A 23,783-nucleotide genomic window follows, 5' to 3' on the forward strand; every position below is an offset into this window, starting at 1 on the left:
CAGTACTAATCTGTTAGGCGGACACAGTAGCAAAAAGCAGTGCAAATAAAGTGATAAGTGAATTATAAAAATAGGTAAGACTGAGTAGAAGAATAAAGTTTTTAATAGTTTCTCTCAGCTTCTGTAGTAGGGGATCTCTGTGTATAGTCATAATCTAGTGAATAGTCCCGCCCATGTGCGTGGACCCCGGAGCAATCAAAAATAATCTCTTACAGTGTCAAAAAATGCAGAAATGCATAGACACTTAAGAGAGAATTTAAAGACAGATAATGCAGCCTAAAAAGGCTACACTGTCCAGTACTTCAACTAGAAATTCCACCATAAAATCCACAAAACAGCAAAGCCTGTACAGATTTCCCTTGCTTTACCAGAAAAATCCCTCAGGAATGATAGAGAGAAGAACCTGGACAGACAAGCCCCATAGGCTGCCATTATGTGGCTCAGAACAGGATACTGTGCCTTTAAGAGAACTTTCCAGAACTTCACAGTATCCCAGAATGCCCTGCAGGTCCCAGTTACTTTCAGTTCTTTTTTCCGGCTCCTGCAAGCAGGACCCTGGAGCATTGAGCTCTCCCTTTTCAAGGGTTTTGTTGGTGTTTTTTCACTAAATTCGATTCTGTGTACTTTTAAAGTACTTTGGTGACTTTCTTCTTGGTTTTTCCACCCTTTTGTTGTCCATAATGCCTGCATTATTTGACAAATGCCCGGAGTGCTCCAGGAAGAAGGCCAAGTCAGATCCCCATGAGGTGTGTATCCTCTGCCTTCCCTCTTCCCACGTCCCAGAGGAGTGTGAGATCTGTCAAGGCTTCTCTGGCAGGACCCTGAAGGACAGAATGAAGATCAGGCTTCAGGGCCTCGAAGAAAGAAGACTGAAGGCTCAAGGTGGGTCTGGAGGGGCTTCATCTGCCCATGCTAGCGCCAGGAAACCCACGGTGACAGAGCGCTTTATAAGCACACCTTAACATAACATAACATAACATGCTGAGGCCTCTGGGGGGCTCCCCAGGGGCAGGAAGTCCAGCAAACGTCCCCATTCTCCGTCTGGGTCGGTGGCACCCACTACGACGTCGAGAGGAAGGTCCAAGGCCGGCTCCCCGTCTCCCCAGGGCTCTGGGTCGAGAAAACGTCGCCCGTCGACGTCGAGGGAATTGCATAGGCCGCCGTCGAACCCCTGACGGTTTCTTCGTCGTTGTCTTCGACGTCGAGTGATCGGCGTCGACGGGTCCGGCGTCGGCGCTCGCCGTCGAGGCGACACCGTCGATCGCCGTCGAGGGTCAGGACATCATCGTCGTCGAGGGGATCCTCGTCGTCGAGACCGTCGTCGAAGCGAAAGAGGTCGCCGGCGAGACGGAAGCGTTCGCCGTCGAGGCGTAAGAGGTCGCCGTCCAGGCGGAAGAGGTCGCCGTCGGGGCGGTCGACGTCGAGGCATATGAAGTCGACGTCGAGACATTCGAAGGCGACGTCGAGGCGGTCGCGGTCGCCTTCGAGGCGCAAGAGATCGCCGTCGAGACACAGAAGATCGTCGTCGAGATGGTCCGGGTCGACGTCGAGACATGGCATGCGTTCGACGCCGAAGCTGATGAGACGGTCGACGCCGAATGGGCGCTCGCCGTCGAGGGATCTACGTTCGACGTCTGGTCACCGTTCGTCGGCGTCGAGGGATCGTGCTGCGCGGCCTAGGGCTGTGGGGGGCTCTCCTCAGTCCGGGAAGGATGGTGGCTCACCGGGACCGGTCTACTCGGAGGTGTATACTCCAAAGAAGTCTGTCACACCTCCTCCTCCGTTACCAAGAGGTCCGCATCCGAGGGCTCCAACCCCGCCTCCGCTGCCTGCGCTTCCGACAGGACCACGGACCCCTGTGCCTGAGAAGCCTCCACCGGTTCCACCGAGGTCGGTCTCTTTACCCAGACTACCGACCCCTCCCAAGAAGACTCTTAAGTCTAAGGAACCGCCCAAGCCCAGGACGGCCGTCCCGGGGAAACCGGATGAACGTCCGAGGCCCAGGAGATCGAGATCGCGACCCAGACGGAGAGAACGATCGGGGAGCAGACACAGGTCCTCCACCCGTTATAGACGTCGCCATAGGAGGCATAGATCCAGGTCCCGTACGTCCTCTAGGACCCGCTCCTATTCACCTACTTTGTCCGATTCCCCGGAGACTAGGGTGTCTCCGATCGACGACATCGGTACATTCCAGGAGGTTCTCCTGAGGGGGGCTGCCAAGTTGGGTATCACGGTGACGGCTCCTACACCTACGACGTCCGTGATATTCGAGACTTTGCACAAGAAGCACCTGTCTCGCCCTCTGTTGCCTTTGGTGCCAGGACTGGTTGAACCTGCACAAGAGCTATTTCTTACACCTGTGGTGGTGAAGGCTGCCCCGTCCAGACTTCTGAAGAAATACAGGGCGCCTGACTCGGACCCTGCCTTCTTGAGGGTGGACCCAGTGCCCGACTCAGTGATAGTGACGGCGGCCAGGAAGCAACATTCTACCTCCCCGTCCTCCACCGTTCCTCCGGATAAGGATAGCCGCTGGATTGATTCGTCAGGAAGGAAGGCGTGTGGGACTTCTTCCACCACGATGAAGGCTTCCAGCGACTCGGCATTACTGGGACGGTATGACCGTGCGCTGTGGGATTCCATGGAACAGTTCGCGGACCTTGTGCCGCGTGACAGGAAAGAGGACTTCATGGAAATCGTCAAGGAGGGGATGCTGGTCTCGAACCAGGCCATAAGTGCCGCGGCGGATATCTCCTTGTTGGCTGCACATGGCTACTGCCACGGTATCAACCAACGGCGCCATGCGTGGCTCAGGCTTACGTCACTCAAGCCTGAGGCGCAACAGCGAGTGGCCAATCTGCCGTTTTCCGGGGACACGCTCTTCGGGAAACACGCAGATGACGAAATGGCCCGGATGAAGGCCGAGGCAGAAACCCTGACGGCTGTGGGCCTGGAGAAGCCCAAAGACAAGAAACCCTACCGCCAATTCCAACGGCGGTTCGGCTCGCAGGGGAAAGGAAGAGGACAGTCTTCGGGACAACAGCAGCAGCAACAACAGCAGCAGTTCCGAAGACCCTTCCAGAAACGCCAGAGGGGTAGAGGTGGACAGCAATCCTCTACTGCGAACAAGGGCCCGGCCGGGTCTCGACCCTGAGCGGTTACTTCCCCTTCGTCCGTTACCCGCTCCGGTGGGGGGAAGCGTTCAATTTTTTCTGGCAGAGTGGAGAAAAATTACTCAGGACAAGTGGGTGCTGAATATTGTTTGCAATGGATACAGTCTTCGGTTCATCAGCCCTCCTCCATCGATTCCTCCGGTCAGCTCGCAGTACCAGCTGCGAGAGCTACAGGCGGAGGCCGATATCCTGTTAAGGAAAAGGGCGATAGAGGACGTACCTCTGTCTCAAAGAGGAAGAGGTCTGTACTCCCGGTTCTTTCTGGTCCGCAAGAAGGACAAGAACGAGTTCAGGCCCATTCTGGACTTGCGACAGGCAAACAAGTGGATTCGCAGAGAAAAGTTTTGCATGCTGTAGTTGCATCAGATCTACCCTCAGTTGCAACGAGGAGATTGGATGTGTGCCATAGACCTACAGGCTGCATACTTCCATGTGCCCATTGCATGCAAGCACAGGAAGTTTCTGCGATTTCAAGTCGGCACCAATCACTATCAGTACACGGTACTTCCATTCGGGCTGAAGTCTGCGCCCAGGACATTCTCGAAGTGCATGGCAGTGGTAGCGGCACACCTGAGGAAGAACAAGGTGTTTGTCTACCCGTACCTGGACGATTGGTTGATCAAGGCCTCCTCCTTCTCGGAAGCTCAAGCACACTTCCAGAAGACGTGCGTTCTATTGAACAAGCTGGGGTTGCACATCAACATGTCCAAGTCTGTCCCGACTCCGGTCCAGTGCATCCAGTACTGGGAGCCTCCATCGATACGCTGTCAGCAAGCGTGTCTCCTTCGGAGGAGAGACGTTTATCACTCCTTCGGAAGGCTCAGGCTCTTATGGCCGCTCCATTTACAACAGTGAGGACGGTGTCGTCTCTACTGGGATCGATGGCCTCTTGTATCTTCCTGACGCCACATGCACGGCTGCACATGAGACCGCTGCAAGAGTGCTTAGAAGATCAATGGGACCAGAGGAGAGGATCTTGGGACGACAAGATACGACTGTCTCTACATGCTCTTCAGTCTCTGAAGTGGTGGTGCTCAGCGGAGAATCTCCTCAGAGGGGTTCCCTTCCACAAGGACATTCCCACTCAGACTATCGTGACGGATGCTTCTCTCCAGGGCTGGGGAGCGCACTCCGGAGACCTACAGATTCAAGGGACGTGGTCCCCGACGGAGTCCACGTACCACATCAATTTCCTGGAACTCAGAGCTGTTCACTTGGCACTGAAGGCCTTTCATCCGTCCTTTCAGACCAACTCTCTGCTTGTTCAGACGGACAACACGACAACGATGTATTACCTCAACAAGCAGGGGGGCTCGAGATCACGCACTCTGTCACAGGAGGCACAGGCGATCTGGCACTGGCTTCTGGCTCGAGGACTGTCGATAACGGCCACGCATCTGCCAGGTGTACAGAATGTCCAGGCAGACGAACTGAGCAGACTGATTCAGGAAAACCACAGATGGGTCATAAACGACGAAGTACTAGGAGAAGTCTTCGCAAGGTGGGGAACGCCAGACGTAGATCTGTTCGCCACCGCCGAAAACAGCAAATGCCGAGACTTCGCCTCCAGGTACTACCAGCCGGGGACGCTGGGGAACGCGTTATGGATCAACTGGTCGAATAGCTTTCTGTACGCTTTTCCACCCATTCCCCTGATTCCGACGGTTCTCATCAAGCTGTCCCAGTCCAGGGCGCGGATGATACTGATTGCCCCGGAATGGCCCAGACAGTGGTGGTTCACGGACCTGCTTCACCGGTCCCTCCTTCCTCACATGAAGCTGCCGTGCAGGCCGGACCTTCTCACGAAGTTCGGGGGGCGGATGGTGCACCCCAACCTCTCGTCTTTGAGTTTGGCAGCATGGCTCCTGAAATAGTGCAATATGGCCATCTGAATCTCCCTGAGGATTGTATGGACATACTGAAGGAGGCTAAGCAACCTTCCACTAGGACTTCTTATGCTTACAAGTGGAAGAGGTTTTGCATCTGGTGCAAGTCTAAGAACTATGACCCGACTACATGCAAGGAGGATGTCATCCTTCCATATCTGCTGCATCTGGCGCAGTCTGGCCTTAATGTTCATTCCATTAAGGTTCATCTGGCTGCTTTGACTGCCTACAGGAAATGCCCTTCACAGACTTCCTTCTTCCAGATCCCTGTGATCAAAGATTTTTTGGAAGGCTTGAAGAAAGTGTTCCCTCCTGTCAGGCTTCCTTCGCCTTCGTGGGACTTGAATGTGGTGCTGTCCAGATTGATGAAGGAGCCTTTTGAACCTATTCATAAGGCTTCGTTGCAGCACCTGTCCTGGAAGGCGGCGTTCCTCGTGGCCATTACATCGGCCCGCAGGGTTAGTGAAATTCAGACGTTGTGTTGCCAAGAACCTTATACTGTATTTCATGCTGCTAAGGTTGTTATGCGTACTCACCCTAAGTTTCTTCCCAAGGTTGTTTCTGATTTTCATATCAACCAGACTATAACTTTACCTACGTTCTTTCAGAATCCTTCATCTCCAGCGGAAAGGTCTTTGCATTCCCTGGATGTTAGGAGGGTGCTGAAATTTTATCTGGATAAAACCAAAGATATTCGTAGGTCAGACCAATTGTTCATCAATTATGGATCGGTCAGGACAGGTCTTGCTACCTCTAAACAGTCCATCTCTAGGTGGATTGTGTCCTGCATACAATTGTGTTACTACAAAGCTAATAAGACCTTAGGGGGCAAACCTAAGGCTCATTCCACCAGGGGCAAGGCTGCCACGACAGCATTGCTCCGTAATGTTCCCATTGCAGAGATCTGCAAGGCGGCCACTTGGAAGTCGGTCCATACCTTTGCTAAGCACTACTGCCTGGACTTTGATGCCAGGGCAGACGCTCAGGTTGGGCAGGCTTCGCTGTGGAATCTGTTCGCACAATAGTGGTGTGATTTTTTATTCTCCACCGCCGCTTGGTGTGGGGATGGGCTTGCCATTCTATTCACTAGATTATGACTATACACAGAGATCCCCTACTACAGAAGGAGTAGTTTCTGTCCTGTAACTCCAGTTCTGTAGTAGGGGTATCTCTGTTATAGTCATAAGCGCCCGCCCTCCTCCCCGGTGGAGAGAGATATTCATGTAAGGAATGCTACAGGTCTGGCGTGTTACGCCTTCAAAAAGAACTGAAAGTAACTGGGACCTGCAGGGCATTCTGGGATACTGTGAAGTTCTGGAAAGTTCTCTTAAAGGCACAGTATCCTGTTCTGAGCCACATAATGGCAGCCTATGGGGCTTGTCTGTCCAGGTTCTTCTCTCTATCATTCCTGAGGGATTTTGCTGGTAAAGCAAGGGAAATCTGTACAGGCTTTGCTGTTTTGTGGATTTTATGGTGGAATTTCTAGTTGAAGTACTGGACAGTGTAGCCTTTTTAGGCTGCATTATCTGTCTTTAAATTCTCTCTTAAGTGTCTATGCATTTCTGCATTTTTTGACACTGTAAGAGATTATTTTTGATTGCTCCGGGGTCCACGCACATGGGTGGGACTATTCACTAGATTATGACTATAACAGAGATACCCCTACTACAGAACTGGAGTTACAGGACAGAAACTACTCCTTCCTAACTCTAAAAACATAGGTGTGAGAAGCAGATTTGACAGAATATCTGCTCAGCGAGTGGTCAACATGTTTCTGCTTATGGGGAAGTACCCATGCATTCGTCAGGACCTAGTTGGTGCTACTGCTGTAATAATAGTGAAAAATATAAAGGAAAAATGTCACCTGGTTTTCAGGTACGAAGGCTCCACCACAATCTACAAATAAAATCACGACAACAGAAGGAGAAGTGAAAAGACACACATGACATTGTCAATCTTATGTAACAATACACTCTGCTCTAGTGTTATTGTAGTGGTTTGTCAATCCAACTTATATGACAAATACACACTCACCCAATTGATGTGGGGCTCGCGCCTCACCTCACCTGGCTGCAGCTCAGGTCAATGAGGAGCACCGCTCTGTTTAGAGAAAACACACGTACTCAAAAGCTTTCACTAGTAAACCCAAGCAGGTATCAAACGTTTAAAAATCTGATTAGAACTCAGGCATTGATCTGGGATTGCCATATGCCCTATCTAATTGTATGGTGGTACACAGACCTCAAAATATCCCATTATTTGGTCTTAGTCTCCAAGAGGAAATACTCTGTGTTACATTCACTGTAACTGATGATGTTCATCAGCTATATCAAATAATTATAACAACAAGGATAATATCCTGCATCATTGTGTTTTAACCAGGTTGCAGTTGGGCATAGCACATTATTCAGTCGCCTTCCCTGAAATGAAAAGATGAGCATTAGACACGATCCCTTGCCCTTGTGATGACCTATTTAAGCAAATCACACAGCACTTTATTTTATTTTGTAGTTTTTACGATTATTTAAGGTGATATTATTTAAAGATAATTTTCCTTGCACAAAAGATCAGGGATTACAGAATTGCTCTGCTCCGTTTATTTGCACCTGGGGATCCCTCTATATGCTTAAACATAGCACTGTTTATATTGGGGCAATACTCCTCAGGAATAGTATACTTTAGCAAACATCAAATGTGGACGCTCAGACGTTTTTATTTGCACTGTTTTGAACTGTTATTTTCATTGTTTTCATTTTGTATTTATTGTTTATGTACTTTATATTCTTTTATTGCCACTATGATTGTGCAGAATAAAGATCTTTGAACTGAACTGATTTCAGTAACCATAATCCATCTGCAATCATTATAACAAATAAAGCATGGCACCCATTATAATTAATAAAGCATTGCAGTCTTTCATGAAAAACATAACTCTCAGCAACACATTTAAATACAACATTGTATAACATCACATTTCAATACAAAGTGACAAAAAACAGTACATGTGAGGGTGTGTTTCTTTTATCCACTACAGGCTACAAAACATGCATCTCCCTCGGGCGTGGCCTACTTGGGAGGCAGGACATAATGGGGTGCTCCCTCAAGGGAGCATGAATATGTGATTTGCATCTCCTGCCACGCTCCCTATTTGTAGAATTGGGATTCGCACATCACGTCGTCCTGCATTTTTGCTTTTTTTCCTTTGCTTGCTAGGGGTGCTAAAGTTAGGGGTGCTTATGGTGGGCGTAACTCAAGTAGGCCACACGAGAGGGAGCCGATTTCACTTGTTGTGTAGACTGAGTCTCTGGCTCAGCACTACAGGGTTTGTTTTCACACCCACTCGTTATTCGAGTGAATTAAGTTCAATGCACCACCACTTGAATGTGAAAGACTGTTTTTTGTAGCCCTGCAGAAACCCACCCAATACATAGTTGAAGTGGTGTCAATGCTTTTGGGTTACTAATAGTCCCTAAACAGGAATCCAGAGACACTGTGGTGGTTAGAAACAAACCTTTTTCGTTCTCATTAATAACACACACACAAATTGCTCTGTGAAATGACATTTGAACTAAAAAGCATGTTTATTTCAACAGGTGGACCTTGTTGCGTGGCACATCTAAAATAACTACATAGAATATGATTAAAACAGCACAAATGCATGTTGTGATCAAGAAGAATACATTTAAAATTTCCACCATGGTTAAAATGTAATCTGAAAACCTAACACCCGAAAACCTACCTGTGTGCGTGATAGGAGAGCATTGAGTAGCATAACTTGCATTTAGAGTTTCTTGGGGAGAATAAGCGCACTGCACACCCTCTTACAGCCAAACACTTTAATTGTTAATAGTCAGGGAGCCTATGTTCCCTAAGATAGGCAAACATGCATTGAATCAGCATCAGCTCCTCCCGGACTTGATATCAGATTTCAGTAGAAAGTGCAATGCTGCAGCATCTCTGTCAGACAGTATCGCTGCTTTCAGTATCTTGTGTTATAAACAGGGACACAGTACCTCTCCTAACAAGTGATCAAATGGCATTCCTTTCAAACTATATCTTGTCTAAGATGGCATTTCCAACAATACCTTAGGAATATTTGGTATTACTATAGGTATTACTATAGGCCATCAAGACTACAGTCTAAGACGCAGTCTTTTAAACAAATAATGTTCAAATATAACACTTTAGACTACACTTTCTAGGCTGTTGTTCATGTTTGACCTTGAAATTGAGATAGCAAGACACTTTTTCCAGACTAATGTTGCATCAGGTGTCTTGTTGATGTCTACATCTGAGTGACTTGACACTTTTACAGGTTCTTGGAAAGATAAGGACAGATAACATCTGTCTCAAAGACAGACATATTTATGATTCTGCAGAAAAACTGAAAATGGAGCTTCTGCCGACATAAAATGGAATTTGGCCATATATTCTTTACGTCACACTGGCTCCACGCCACCTTCCTTGTTTCAGTTGGCCTGGGCTGTCATGACCCTGGTGCAGTGTCACAGCTAATTAATGGCTGCTGATTTTGTTCCCTACCACTTCCTCCTCAAGAGCTTAATAATGCACTGTTAATTGCTTCCTTTGTGTCGGGAGATCTGTGTTCCTTTTGCTGAGGAGCACATTAATTAATTGGCCTAGCAGGGTGGCAAAAGGCCTGGGCCCCAATCCAAAGTTGAGCAACTTAATATATGGACATTCTGCAACTGTGTGAACACAATTTTACCCCAATTTGATACCTTGATGGACTTTGTAGGCAAAAGAGAGGCAAAACTGCATTGTAAGGCAGATTTCCCTCATGTATATAATAGATGGTCACTGCAGACAAAACAGTACAACATGCTACCTATGAGTCCCACAAATAAGACCTATTCCATGTCAGTATCTAACCCTGCAGAGTCCCCTCTGTGCCAGACTACCTGTGCGCAGTTACCAGGCTGCACATGTCTGTAGTCTCAAATATGTGCAAACACGTATTCACAGGTGTTCATGTGTATCTAGCCAAGTGCCCCTTACCCTGACTGCGTTGCAACAGCCTTATCTCAAAAGGCGTACTCTGGAAGTAAACATGCTCCTCCCATTGACCATGTGATTACTGTGGGTGAGATACCAGTTGTAGTGAAAAATCTGGGTGGATTAAATGAAAAGAACCAATTTTATTATCTAGCATCTTGGGTGCTCGAATTAATGGGTCCATGAACTCTGGATCCAAATTCTGCGTCTAAAAAAAGCCAGACGTGTGACATGCAGCATGGGTTGCAGGCAGCTACATAGTTTGGCCCGTTCCTGACCCTTGGAGCAGAACAGTAGAAGCAGACAGTGCATACACCTCCACAACCAATTCTGACACCCTAAACCGGTCTTCCCATTAACACTTTCTGCCTCCTCAGAATCGGAATTTAGGAAAAAACACATGATAAGCTTGTCTCACTGGGACTGTGCTGTTATTTTACTTGATGAGGTGACATTTTTGAATAAGATGGTTTTGGTGTGGGAATACTGCCTAAAATCATGAATTTTGATCCTCTGGTATTCCTGCACCAAAATCCTCCGAAACCTATAGTGAGGGACACACATGCTTTATTTCAGATCGGGTGGATAAATGCAGAGGGTGATAGGTCTGGGTGGTATGTTTGCAAGTTTTTTTCTATATTTAGCCTGGGGTTGAGCAGTTGGAGAGGTTGGTGTGCATTGGTGGCAGGAAACAAGGTGTTCTGTTTTTTTTGTGGTAAAAGAGGGTAAATGCAGAGGGTTGTGGGGGCGGGTGACAGGAGACCAGATGGTATTTTTTAAATTTGGGAGAGAAGATGAGATTACTACTGTAGGTGAAGTGGAAGGATGTCAGGTTTCACTTCTAACAATTGGGTGGTAAGGAGAGGGATGGGCAAATAATGGTGAGAGTGGATGTAAGGATGCATTCTTTCATAAGAGGCTGGGGGGACACTGGTGACATATGTAGTGTGTCGCTCCTGTTTGACTCTTCTACTCCTTTGCAACTGATGTCAGTAGCAGGAGATAAAATGTAGGGGCCATACATAATATGAATTTAAAGATGGGTAACTGTGAATAAAGGGGATGTTATACACTTCACGGTTCTGAACAACCTATACATCTTGAGTTTTGTTCACTTTCTTAATCTGATGTAACCAGGGCCGGACTGAGAACCAAAACCGGCCCTGGCAAAGTGCTCGGCAGGCCCCCTAGGGGTACGACCGAGCTCTTTGCCTGGGCCGGTTTTCGTCCGATTTTGTTACAGGGCCGATTTTGCAGCTATGCTGCAAAAACGGCCCTGTAACAAAAACGGCCCCCAGGGCCCAAAACCGGCCCCCCACTCTTGCGGCGCACCGGGGGATTGCCCGGTGTCCGCAACTGCCAGTCCGGTCCTGGATGTAACTCAGCAACTCTTATTGAAAAACATTTCCTTTATTCACTGTCATCCATGTATAATTCTATATGTTTTTGTAACAGAATGTTCTACCTTTTGCGCTATGTTTCAGTGTACCTGTAGTCAAAGTTTATATCTTTCTTTTCTACCAACAGAACTGTCATTTGGGACAAGAATAACATCAGTGCTCTCGGCTTCCAGGATATTGCAGTTGCCTTAGAAAAGTAAGTCTGGAATGGGCTGATAAAATGGTGGTGCAGCACATGACATCTTGAGAATGTTTTCCCAACTTTTTCTCCGTTTTTTTTGGTACACCACAACACAGGTTACTTGCTTCTATTTTCTGAAATGTTGGAAGGAGATAAACTACACACACCGTACTCATTAGAAATTTGAACACTACTGTTCTTTCAATCTAATGAGTTGTGTCATCAATAATTTCATTTAACTTGTCATGAGTTATGTAACTTGTGAGGTCATTAGCAGTGCATGATTGGGGCATGAGTTATAACTCATTGACTAAACTATAACTGCTGTATTTCAGTCCTGTTTGATTTTTTTTTTTATGTAAGTACATGTCTCATTTAAACACCTAACTATACCTTCACTTAATTTGTTTTCCTTTCTTTTCAGTGAACATCTGTTTTTATTAACTATAATATAAATTGGCCAAGTGCCAAACATTCTGCATGTGCCCCACCCCGCTGCACCAGGCGTTAGGCCTTGTGGATTAGGGATTGGACTGAAAGGCATAGTCTCAGAGCCAGACTCTGATCCTTAACCTCTGCTATCACCCAACCCCTGCTGTGCACAGCCTCTGACTGTGCACAGAAGGGGGTTGGTTGCTTATCCTGCACCCAGTCCTTTGCCAACAACCACTGTCACTCACAAAGTGCGTAGCAAGAGCTAGGCCTCATGGTCAGCGCCTGCAGTCAACACTGCTCTCGTAGCCAGCCCCCGCACTGTTACTGTTTTCAAATTATGGAGCTATTAAGTGACTGAGAAGATGGGTATGGTGTGTATACCGATGAGGAAGGGAGATGATGTACTTTTGCACATGTCTCCCTTTTTAACCATGTTAGTCATTTTAACAATGCGTTATGCTTCAAATTACTAAACAAGTGTACTTCTTTCGCATTTCTAACCCACCTGCATTAACATCTCAATGTTCATGTACTTCAGCCTGTTGCTTAGGAACGACTTTCAATTCAACAGCTCTGATTCCAAAACATGGTGTTCAAGAGTGCCCTACATTTGTCTTGAATACAAAATGTTAGCGCTCTAGTTGTTCATTAGAACTCTGTGGTGAATTGTTAGTTGATGTCTAAGGTGTTAAATGACAGACTGCTGCTGTTGTTTATAGTGTGTTTAACTCTGCATGTCAGAATTATTTAAAGACATGGATGAGGAGGATAAATGGGAACTCATACAAAATGTATCCTGATTTATGCTTTCTAGAGCACTAATAATTTTAGTGACAAAATCAAACCCCTAATCTCTTCATTCTCTGCAGTATCCTCTGTAGGCAATGCTTTCAATTTTACATCATGGATTCCATCAAGATGGCATTCAAATTGACCACACTTTTGTCATAACTAGTGAATGTTAGCTCACTAGTGGTGCATTAGAACACTATGGGGAAGTTGCAGTAGAACACAGGGGAATCAACTAACAGCCTGCTGCTGCTTGGAAGTACATGTGTTACTCATAACATCACACTTTGTTCTCATGTGGCTTGAAAAGATAGCATAAGCATATATTGAAAAAGATTTCTACTTTTAGCTTCTGGAGCACCTTCAATAACCTCAATTAGAAATCATATGATGTTTTTTCTCAAACGTGGACCAGGGAATGATCATTTCAGATAATGAAATCACCTTTGAAGACACCACAATTAAGGTGTGTAAGGGGACCACTTAACAAACAACCTATATTGTGACTAAAATAGGTTATTACCCATCATATGGGAAACCGATTTAGAGCAAATAGCGAAAAGCAACCTTTCAACATGGCACCTTAATGGTCTGCTTTTTAGAGTGTGTGGCAGTTAAAGTAGACAACTTAGGAATTCACGGACTACAGTGAGGGCGGCTACAAACAACAATGCATCACTGGTTCAAATGGAAAGGAAATGCAGTATCCAACTGTGATCATAACAGGATGCATGGTGCCAACCTTCCCTTTTATTACCATGTATGTTCTTCCTTATGGCTGTTGCATATTACAGTGTGTTTTAAAGCACTGCAGTGCATTCCCACATGTGCATGTACACACTTTAGCAGCCCATGCCCTAATACAAACCAAGTCCTGACGTGCTTCTTTGGTTTATATTCAAGCTGCAAATGAAAGAATTCTTGGGTTCTGTAGTGACCCACTTATGCTATCATAAAATGCATGTCTACTTCAGATAATTGGTAACTTTGAAAAGGCGGGATTTCACCTCTAGAGTCTGCTCACCCTTCTCCAGAATCCCGTCACAGGTCGACTGGACCTTTTTACCTGTCATAGAGTGAATTTAGGTAATCTAATCACAGCTAAACAGTTCAAATTTGAAATACAATAATTCTTTCCCCAAAGAACCACTGACTAAAGACTGAATTTAAAAGGTTTATTACATAACCAAAAATAACTGCAGATACAGGCACCTCAGCAAGAGGTTCAGAAGATAAACAGATACTAATACAAACATAATCCTACGGAAAAGTCTGAAACGGCTAATGAATAGAACCAGAATTAATTCCAGAACCATTAAACTAAACAGGATAGCTATAACTTGAGTTCTGGTACTCATCAGGATAAAAGACATAAATTCAGATTAGTCTGTCCCTACTCTATGCTAGATGACATCCTTACTCAACAACAGCCCAACCTAACCAAAAAGGTGTCAGCCGTGGTGACTTCCTAAGAAGTTCGCCACCTTCTCTCTTAGACTAGAATTTCCATAATCGCTGCTAAGCTCCCTGCCCATGCGACCGTTCTCTCTAGCTCCTCAGCCATCTGCTCTGTGTCCACCCTCGGGGTGCTGTCCCTAATACGAAACCCCAAAATGTTAATGACACGCCTATAGGCACGCCCCTCTAGAAGGTGTTGGATTCTGTAAAATTCCACATGGCGATGGTCCATTCTCGTCTTGTTCAAACGTCCTTGGGTCTCAGGCTCTTCGTTCTTTGAAGTTGCTTCTGTAAATTCTTAGTCTACTCCTCCATGTCTGGGTCTAGCATCCTAACCTTCATACACAATGGGCCCTTCTACTCTACTATCCGCTCGATGAGGCGCCTGCAAAGGAATACACGCAAATAGCTCACAGTCTACCATTATTGCAACATTTCTAATGGTCACATTTATAAATCCTGTCTACAGTAAGATGTTTAAGCAAGACATTTCTCAACAGGCCTGCACCGTTTCCATTAACTAGGCCTCTGCTTGAATTATAGGCCCAACGTTTACATCAACTTGTTCTTCTTAGTTCACTAGGCCTCAAACCTTAAACAGTAAATGCATCTTCTACTTTAAGCAAATCATCATATAGATATATATGTAGACCGTTACGTTTCAGATAAAGCAGATCTCAAGTTCAATTGCATTGTTAAACACACGTTGCATTAGGAGAAAGTTTCATTTTAAGAGCATCTATATATGTCAGCAAGCATGGATTGCACTTTGTATCGTTGGCTCTGCACATTTTTCTGATACCAATTTACTTTAGCACTTTTCATACATTGCATCTAAACATGATTAACAGGCCTCTATATATGCGGGTGCTGACTACTTGTACATATGCTGCACCCCTACAAATTTCACTTTAAATGGCGCTCTCTCAACTTCCTTATTCCAAGCTCATTCCCTGGTTTTACCAGGGAATGAGCTTACATTGTGTACATTGTTAACAGATGGACCAGTCCAAAATGTTTAAATATGTACCTAACTGAAGAGAAAGAACAATTTTCATGTATGGAATAATCTTGCGAGTGAGTGCTCCTTTTCACTATCGGGTAACTCTGGTAATGTAGTAATGTATGCTGTTTCTATTTGACAAAACACAATTTTCTGGAGTGTGAAGAAACAATACAGGCACTGGAAATGAGAAAACATATCAGACGGAGTGAGCAGAATAAAACAAAAAATATTAACTCTTTAATTTCAAATAAATTGTATGTGCTTTTAGATATCCATGTTTAGCAATGTACAGATCTGGCTTCTGATAATTACCCGTGCAGGATCAGTATTGAAATATAGGGGAAGGAATCTGTACAGACCCGAAGGCTTTTCTGTCCAGGCTGGCTTGTTTGCACATAGCAATACCTGTATGGGGAGGAAACATTACTAATTTGAAAATCATGAGTTGTGGAATGACATGTTGCATTATATCAGTTTACATGGTGCAACTCTGCATGATCCACATGTTCAAAGAAAGAACGATTGGCTTGAAGCTCAAATGTGAAAAAAGTAGCTACCAATAACAGCAGTGGCTTGTGGAAGGTTTTGAATTGTCCTAGCTAGCCAAAGTCTCTGGGTGACATTGTGGGGGAGAAATGATTTACTGGTCGTTACTGGAGTACTGGAGTTACTAATTCTCCTGGTAATAACTCATTACGCAGGGATTCTCTGGGTTCATCCTAGAATCCCCGTTGAATCTGCACCTCAGGTTAACAGCACCCCATCAGTATCACTAGTTTAAAGAGTGTGGAGCTAACACCTTAAAGGGGACCGTAGTTAATTAGAAGGGCCCAGAATGTAAAGAAATAAGAAGGGGGCATTTGAAATTGGCACATGAAATAGTGCATATTGAATCCCTTTGTTTCCACAGGCATTCAACGCTTTCAAACTGTTATATTGACAATGAAGGAAAAGGGACATTTAGGACAAATTGATATGTTATAATTTTACATTGTTTCATAATTTTAGTACAGCAGAAAACATAATTTCTAAATAAATAAGGCTATCTATCTATGGGACCTGAACACAGCCTGTCATCTATGAAGTACTGGTGCAGTTTGAATCCAAGTGAAAACCCTTGAGGTTCCTGACGAATCTAGCAATGTCTTTTACAGATCTCCAGAGCTCTATTATTGTGGTTTGTTAACATTTAAACTGGGTGGGCTTTTTTGTGAAGATCAACAGCTGCTGTGTGGCACATGACAAGACATGATGTATAACGCTGACAACTACTGTATCCTCGTCTTTTGTACGATTTTCAGATTCATAGAATTTCTTAGATATAGGAGAGATGTATAGAATTTGCAAGATAGCAAAGAACACATTAGTACCTGCTCACACATATGTGTATGTGTGGCTCTCCTTTCTTTCCCTGCTCCGCTATTTTGTTATTTTTGGGAACTAGAAACACATCTAAGAGGAGGATTTGGATAATGTGCTCAATAGGGTAATACAAACCATGTGTGCATTAGCAAAGTGCCCTTCATCACACACTTTACCTGAATATTCATCGAGCCGAGATTTCCAGGAGAAGAAAGTGAATGCCTTGTCTTTACTGTGGAAATCAGGGATCACTTCACCTCCTCCAAAAATCTCCACTTCTAAGGATTTTTTTCAGTCATTGATGTAGAATTTAGGAGATATTTTCTTTTTTTTTTAAACGATGGTACATATGCATTGAGACTACACGTTTTTACCCGAAATTAATAATGCTAAAAATATGGTTACAAATTTGAAAGAATGACTCCTGCGACCTGGTTACAACTGTGTTATGCTTTCCGTGGGTTAATCTGTAATTAAGCGATCGTGTCTGATTATTTTAAAAGAGAGCAGAGAACATCCTGCACATTGTGCTAACTTTCTGTGACTCATAGCTCTGCGATAAATCATAAATTGTGCCTTTACAATTCATTTGTGTTTCATAAAGCCAGAACATCTGAGGTAGAAGTCCAGACTAGTCTAAGCTATTCATGTTTCATGTATTCATAAGGATGCTGTAAGTGTGAAGGGGTCAAAGCATCAAGGGGTACACCTGGCAAAATCGAGAAGGTCAGAAGATTTTGTAATTCAAGTTTTTATGAAGGCCCTAAAAGTAAGAGGCTATGGGTGTGCACGGATGTTTTGAATCAAAAGCATCCAACTTGTCCGTAAAAGGACCAGGCATAGGTGAAGTGAAGAAGTGGGTTCGAGAGCACACATCAGTTCGAAATTTAAAATACATGCAAAGGAAGAGGTGGTATGCATGGGATGCTATTAGAGAAAAGTAGAAACATAAATAAAAGTATTTTTCATTCCTTTAACCAGCAGATGAGTAAATAACACACAACGTTAGCTACCATTATAGGGGTAAGGCGTGTTAAGTTAGTTGAAGGCAAACAAATCGTCTGGGAATTTTTGCAGTATGTAGGGAAAATGAGCTTAGATCAGTTGCCGTGTGAAATGTTTGACAGTTAGCAACAAGCACTGGCAAACCCCAAACGTCTCATGTATGCAAGAGCTATTTGCCTTGACAATGTCGGATGACCTTGTTGTACAGCAGCACCTGCGGACAGGGAAACAGAGGGTGCCCTGGGGGTTGAGGACCCTGGGACACTATCCCTAAGCCGGCCTCAGGGGATGGGGTCCCCCGGGGATGTGGATGGCTCAGGGAGAAAAGAGGAGCTGGGCTGTTTGGTATATTTTTGCCATGACTCCCTTTAGTTCTTATCCAGTCTGGCCCTGTTCCAGGACATAGCAAGATGAGAATTGTTGCGATAATTTACCATTTATATATTTTAAATAAAGATAAATATTTCTAAATATGTAATTTGGTGGTAGGTGCCATTTTACAGTGTACTCTTTTAGGCAAGAATGCTGCTCGGTTTTAGGAAAAACTGTCTTTCCCAATTTACCATGAATGAGAGGCATGTTCCCTCTCCTTTCTCTTCTCTGGTAATAGGGCTATGATGCAACAAATGGCAGTCGATCATCGAATTAGGCCACAGACCATACCAGATGCCAAACTGGATAAAAAATGGTGCATTTTGGCTGTGATGAAAGAACCTTGTGGAAAACACATTATATCCCTGGTGGGGGCTGATGTTCTGTTAACAGATGAAGAGGTGATAGCAGCAGAATATCCCCAACATCTAAAATTTCGTTCTGTAGAAGCATGAAAACATTTCACACCCACCAGTTTTCCTACCAAATTTTTGCTGATATTAGGATGGGCTGATAAGAGCTTGTCGCCTCAGGTGCTTTGACGAAAGGGAGAACTACCATGTCTTCATTCCTTGTACCAGGCTTAGTAGACGGTGTGATTAGTTCTTTTCTGTGCTACAAAACACAACTGCACGATGTCCAGTTCTAGCAATTCAAGAAGCATCTTTAATTCCCAGCACCACATGTCTGTTTTAAATTAGACTCATTACAAGTTTTTGTCCGGGCCAACAGTGGACATTTGGATACTATAGCACTACATTGTGCATCTTCCTCGTAGTTGTCCTTTTACGGTCAGGATGAATCGAAATCTGGGAGACAAGTATGAAGTATCACTTCAAATATAAATCTTTTAGCTTGTTTCCCTGGTATTCATTCAAGTATCCATGTTCCTCACCTTCAATTTCCTCTTTCTGCTTGTGATCCTAAGGGCTTCAAGTTTTTGGCTTTGAATGGTTGTTGGTTTCTTGCTGGGTTACTTAAAATCTTTCTTGGTTTAGAATTCCTGAAGGTTTGTTAGCTTCACCTGTAGTCACAGTCATCTATTGTGTTTTTTTTCTCCTGTGAGATTGGACCTCAAACAAATGTGACTTGAGTGTTTGGTTGACTGGCCTTGACGCTTGCAGGGTCTAGCTTGGTGCATCCGGGAATCTGAGACACCACTTACTTGTTTTTTTCTGAAATTCTCACTTCTTGATTTTGGTTGTCGGGGTGTCCTCTTTTTAACTGGCTGACCTAATTATGGAGTGACTTATGTTAGTAGTTGTACTTCTGGTAACTCTTATTCATTCAGATATCAATTGTCTTTTTCGCTGAGATGTCTATTGTTTTCCTGGGTTACATTAATCTGAAACAAATTGTTTTTACATATTCTTTGGTCTTAACTCATACACATTATAATACTTTAGGTGCTTTCTTATAGACTTACTCTTTTCTTCTAAATGTTTTAAAGATTTCCTTTTTTTTAAACTATATTTGATTGAGCTACTCAGCTTGTAGAAGACAGCTTTGTGGGTGTCCATATGATGTTTTTCTGCATCTATTTGATACTTCCCGCTGATTCTCATTTCAGCAATATGGATTTCCTGTATAAATCAATCAACAGCTATGGAAGGAGCCATTTGGCCTTTTGAGCTCCAACTTTGAGTCACCTATTTTGCATATGCTGTGTCCTTTGTGTGTGACACTAAAACATTTTGAGTTTTGATCTGTGTTGCAGAGAAATGAAATATGTGCTTTTGCAAGGATTAGTATATGGAATAGGGGAGGTATGATTATTGGGTCATTTGCATACTGATCATTTTAATTACACTAGGTCGTACTCATCCTTATCGCAGTCCTGAATCTCCCTCCCTCTACTGCTCTATTCAGTACCCAGGTCAATGGAGATATCAGAATGAATTTTAAATGAAAAGTGTATTTGTGTGTGTTTTCCAGTTGCTTAGTAGCAAATAATTGATTAGTTCTCCTACATCAAATAGTTTTATTTACTGTTTTTTTCCTCCTAGGAATTATACCTTAAGATTCATGCCAATACCAATGACTGATGCTGCACAAGCATTAAAAACCAACCCAGAGAAAACTGAAGAAGCTCTGCAAAAGGTATTTGTTGATGCAAACATTTCATATTCAAAATGAATCCCACTGTTGGTGTTATTTGTCATATTTTGTTGTCTTGAGGGAGGCGATCAGGTGGCCTCAAAGACACTTCATATTGATAGAGGAAGGGCTGGATGAGTAAAGCTGCAGAGGGAAAGGCTGCAGTGAGTTCAAAAGCATAGGAATTATACATGGCAAGAAGCATCATCTGCAATCTTTTGAATTTTATACGGCTGAGTTCAAAAACATGGTGCAGTGATGCTCGAGCCTTTGAAGGTGTTTCCCTGCCAAATATAAATATTCTGATGTTTTTCAAACTGAATTCCACTATGCAGGATAACACACAACCATGTGTACAGGGTTCAAGCCAAGCTTTGATTGTTGAAAACAGATGTCAACGATGGATCCACATGTGGTGGGCCACTAGAAGGTGATACGAAACCGTGAAGTGAAGTTGTACGCTACCAAACAATGAATGCAGCCATGCAAGTCCCATTCCTTCTCTAAGTGAAGGATGCAGACCCATTTCTACTCTCAAGGCCAATCCCGCAAACGGTCCTCTTTGCAGTCGAGGTAATTTAGTAAGCTGAAGTCTAAATCAAAGTGGAATAGCAAGATGGCAAAATGGGACTCAACCCCATCTCGCCGCTTTCTTGCTAAAGTGAAGGGTACGGGTGTCAAAATTGCCTGTTGATCCTAAAGTCTGATTAAGGAGCTGATCTCACAGTTGATCCCATGGCTCTCCGAGTTCCCTGGGCCATCAGTAACGCAGCAGCAAGTCAAGGTGTTTAGGGAGGCAATGCTGCACATTTTTGGCACTCTTCTGGCTTCCTCCAGTGCTGTTTCAGGCCCACACGGGCCTGAAACCTCAGTGAGGTTACTGCTGGTGGATCCATCCTCGACATGGTCTGTGCCCCTGGAACCCACCTCGGGTTCTGCACGACTCTGGAGCTGAGTTTGATTCTGCCTTCAAGACCTGCACCCGCCCGTTCCTTGTCTATGTACGTCTTGGCATCACCGTGCTGGAGGTGAATCCTATGCCAGCTCTGGTGTCTGACCCTGAGCTAAATCCACCTTGACACCGACCGTGGTCATGCTCTGACTTAACTCCAATGCACTTGGTTCTGATATATTCTTATTCAAGCAAAACCCTCTCTCTTCGATGGAACCCTCCTCAATTGTTCCCACAGATTGCCAGATCCAAATCTGACCAGAATTTGCTGCCCCTGGGTGATGACAATGGAAATAACGGGGAAGATGTACCCCCACATTTTAGTGGTGACAGTGTGTATATGAATTTACAAGAGGCCAGTGGTTTTGATACTTCCCCTAATACAGGGCTGAAATACCCCCTTGGACCACCAATGGAAGAGTGTGCTCACTTTGCAGTAGTCATCAGATGTGGTCTTGAGTCTACAACTTGAGGTTATAACAAATATGGTTGCTGAAGGTTTTCAGCCAGGGCTGACTTCTTCTAAGCCCTTAATGCCATTCAATAAAGCCCTAATTGACTACCTTATGGGCACTTTTCTAAACCTTGTTCTTGCCTACCAGTGAATAGGTAGGCTTCACAGATCAGCACCTGGTGATTCCTGATTTTCTAACTCAGTATCCTAGTGGTTTGTGGTCCATGCTTCCATCAGTAAGGTGAATACTAATTTGTTCTCCAATCCCCCACCCCGCACCCCCCCCCCCCCAGCTCCATGAATGGATGAGATTCACAGGCTTCTCTAGTGATGTAGAGCCATCCCTCATGGACATGCTTTTTGATTGGCCCTACCTGTTTGGCAAAGAAGCTGATTCCCCACTTCAATGAAAGTGAGCCATGGTGTGCTCTTTGGGCCCTTTTACTCCTGCCAGACAAAGGCAAGAAACAAAATATTCCCTCATCAGTATTGCTCCTTGTGAGGCTACTCCAGAGGTATGGTGTACAGATAATGCCAGGCCTTCCTGTGCCAGCTGCAGTCACCTCCGCCCTCAGGAAAAGAGAGCATGAGACTGAAACCATGCAGGCCATCAGGGGCACTGATCTTACCAGTCACCCTCACCTTTGGGATTAGCCTCTAAGTCACCCTTAGTACCACACAACCACTCTGTGGGAGACAGGATCCAACAGTCCTTCAGATCACCCTCGAGGACTCTGCCCTTCCTGTTATTTCTGATGCCACAGCTTCGCAAACTTTTTAGAGGTTCTCAGCGAAACTCCTATCCATTTTTCTGCAAAGTGTGTGAGCCCTACTGTTCAAAGGGACCATCAAGTTGGGATCAGACTTGGAAATAGGGATGAGTTTTTACTCCTGCTATTTCCTCAGACAGAGGTTTTCGTCCTATTTTAGATCATCCCCCTTCAATGCCTACTGGATAGTAGTGCTGGACCTGCAGGATTCCTGCTTTCATGTGCTTCCTATTCTCACATGTTGTGTATTTAGGGCAGGAGCACCATACAAGCACGCGTCAGTGAGCTTGAAAGTATCATCCCTATTAAATTCAGTTTCTTTCTGCCCTAAATACACAACATGTGTGAATAGGAACCAGATTGTTCTGGTCAGTTTGCTACCTTTTGTGTTGTCCTGCTGAAGACTCTGTGTGATTTACTTTGTGGGGGTCAAAACGGCGACTGAATAGGGTCCACCCATATCACTGATTGTCGGACTATCGAAACTGAAATGCTCAGAACATTGGGTTTCTAAGAAATTATTATGTGGCCCATGAGCAGGAACCCTTTGTACATATTGAGAAATATTGTCAGTGTAATATGTGTGTTTCTGTGTGGCTTGCTCAATTGCAATTGCACTGCAACGTCACTTGGAGCACCTTCATAGATGTTGACTACTTTGATTACGCTGTGGAAAAGTAAATTCTGCCATGTTCTGTGTCCCTACGCGTCCTCCATCATATGTTATGTGTGCACGATTAATATGCATATGTATTCCCCATGTTCTATTAATGACGCAATTACAGTTGTGTCCATCTCTAGTATGCCAGTTTCCAGTTCTCGTGATTACTACGAATATCAGGCCTATGTAAAGTTACGTTGCCACAATTCTCAGTGTGCACGTTATTTCATTGTAAAGTCCCCGTTCCTAGGCCTCAAAAGGGCCTGGACACCAGATTTCAGCTCCTGTCTCCTGAGCCCTCGCTGAGGAGCGATACAGCCCCCACCTGTGTTCCTGACCCTTCACTTACTTCCTGCCTCACAGTGCCCGGTTCAGCCTGGCTCTGCCTCTGAGTCTGCCAAGAGAATGTTATGATTTTAGTTATCAGTTCAGCCCTCCTTCTCTGCATTCCTAAGTTACTGAATCGCATCAATAGTTTCCGTCATTGTCTAGCCTTTACGTCTCCATGTAAGAGAAATACTGCATTTAATGGTCATTTAATATTCTTCATCACGCACTACATGTAGAATAATGCATGCTCCAGTCTTAGAGTCCGTTAGCCTCTCCCCTCCTGACTCTTAGTTTATATCAACATGTTCTCTAAACATCAGATACTAGATACTGTTTAGGTACATGTCGCCCTGACTCTCCAGACTTCAGTCTCTGCTCCTAGCACAGAGTTCATAGCCCCCAGCTTCTCCTAGTAACACGTCATTGTCAGTTTGCG

The 23,783-nt window shown here is 44.6% G+C and overlaps 1 protein-coding gene across 2 annotated transcripts in view; it reads left to right on the plus strand.

Annotated features, from left to right (window-relative positions):
• CARMIL1 (capping protein regulator and myosin 1 linker 1) overlaps positions 1–23,783 on the plus strand; it is a 1,033,060-nt gene that overhangs the window by 732,793 nt on the left and 276,484 nt on the right. For both annotated transcript variants that reach the window (XM_078687906.1, XM_078687907.1), the window contains exons 22-23: positions 11,603–11,671; positions 20,090–20,183. In XM_078687906.1, coding sequence (XP_078544032.1) covers positions 11,603–11,671; positions 20,090–20,183 — 163 coding nt within the window. The remainder of the gene's footprint in view (positions 1–11,602; positions 11,672–20,089; positions 20,184–23,783) is intronic.

This window comes from Lissotriton helveticus, chromosome 4_1 (assembly GCF_964261635.1).
Source record: "Lissotriton helveticus chromosome 4_1, aLisHel1.1, whole genome shotgun sequence".
NCBI classification, from domain to species: Eukaryota; Metazoa; Chordata; class Amphibia; order Caudata; family Salamandridae; genus Lissotriton; species Lissotriton helveticus.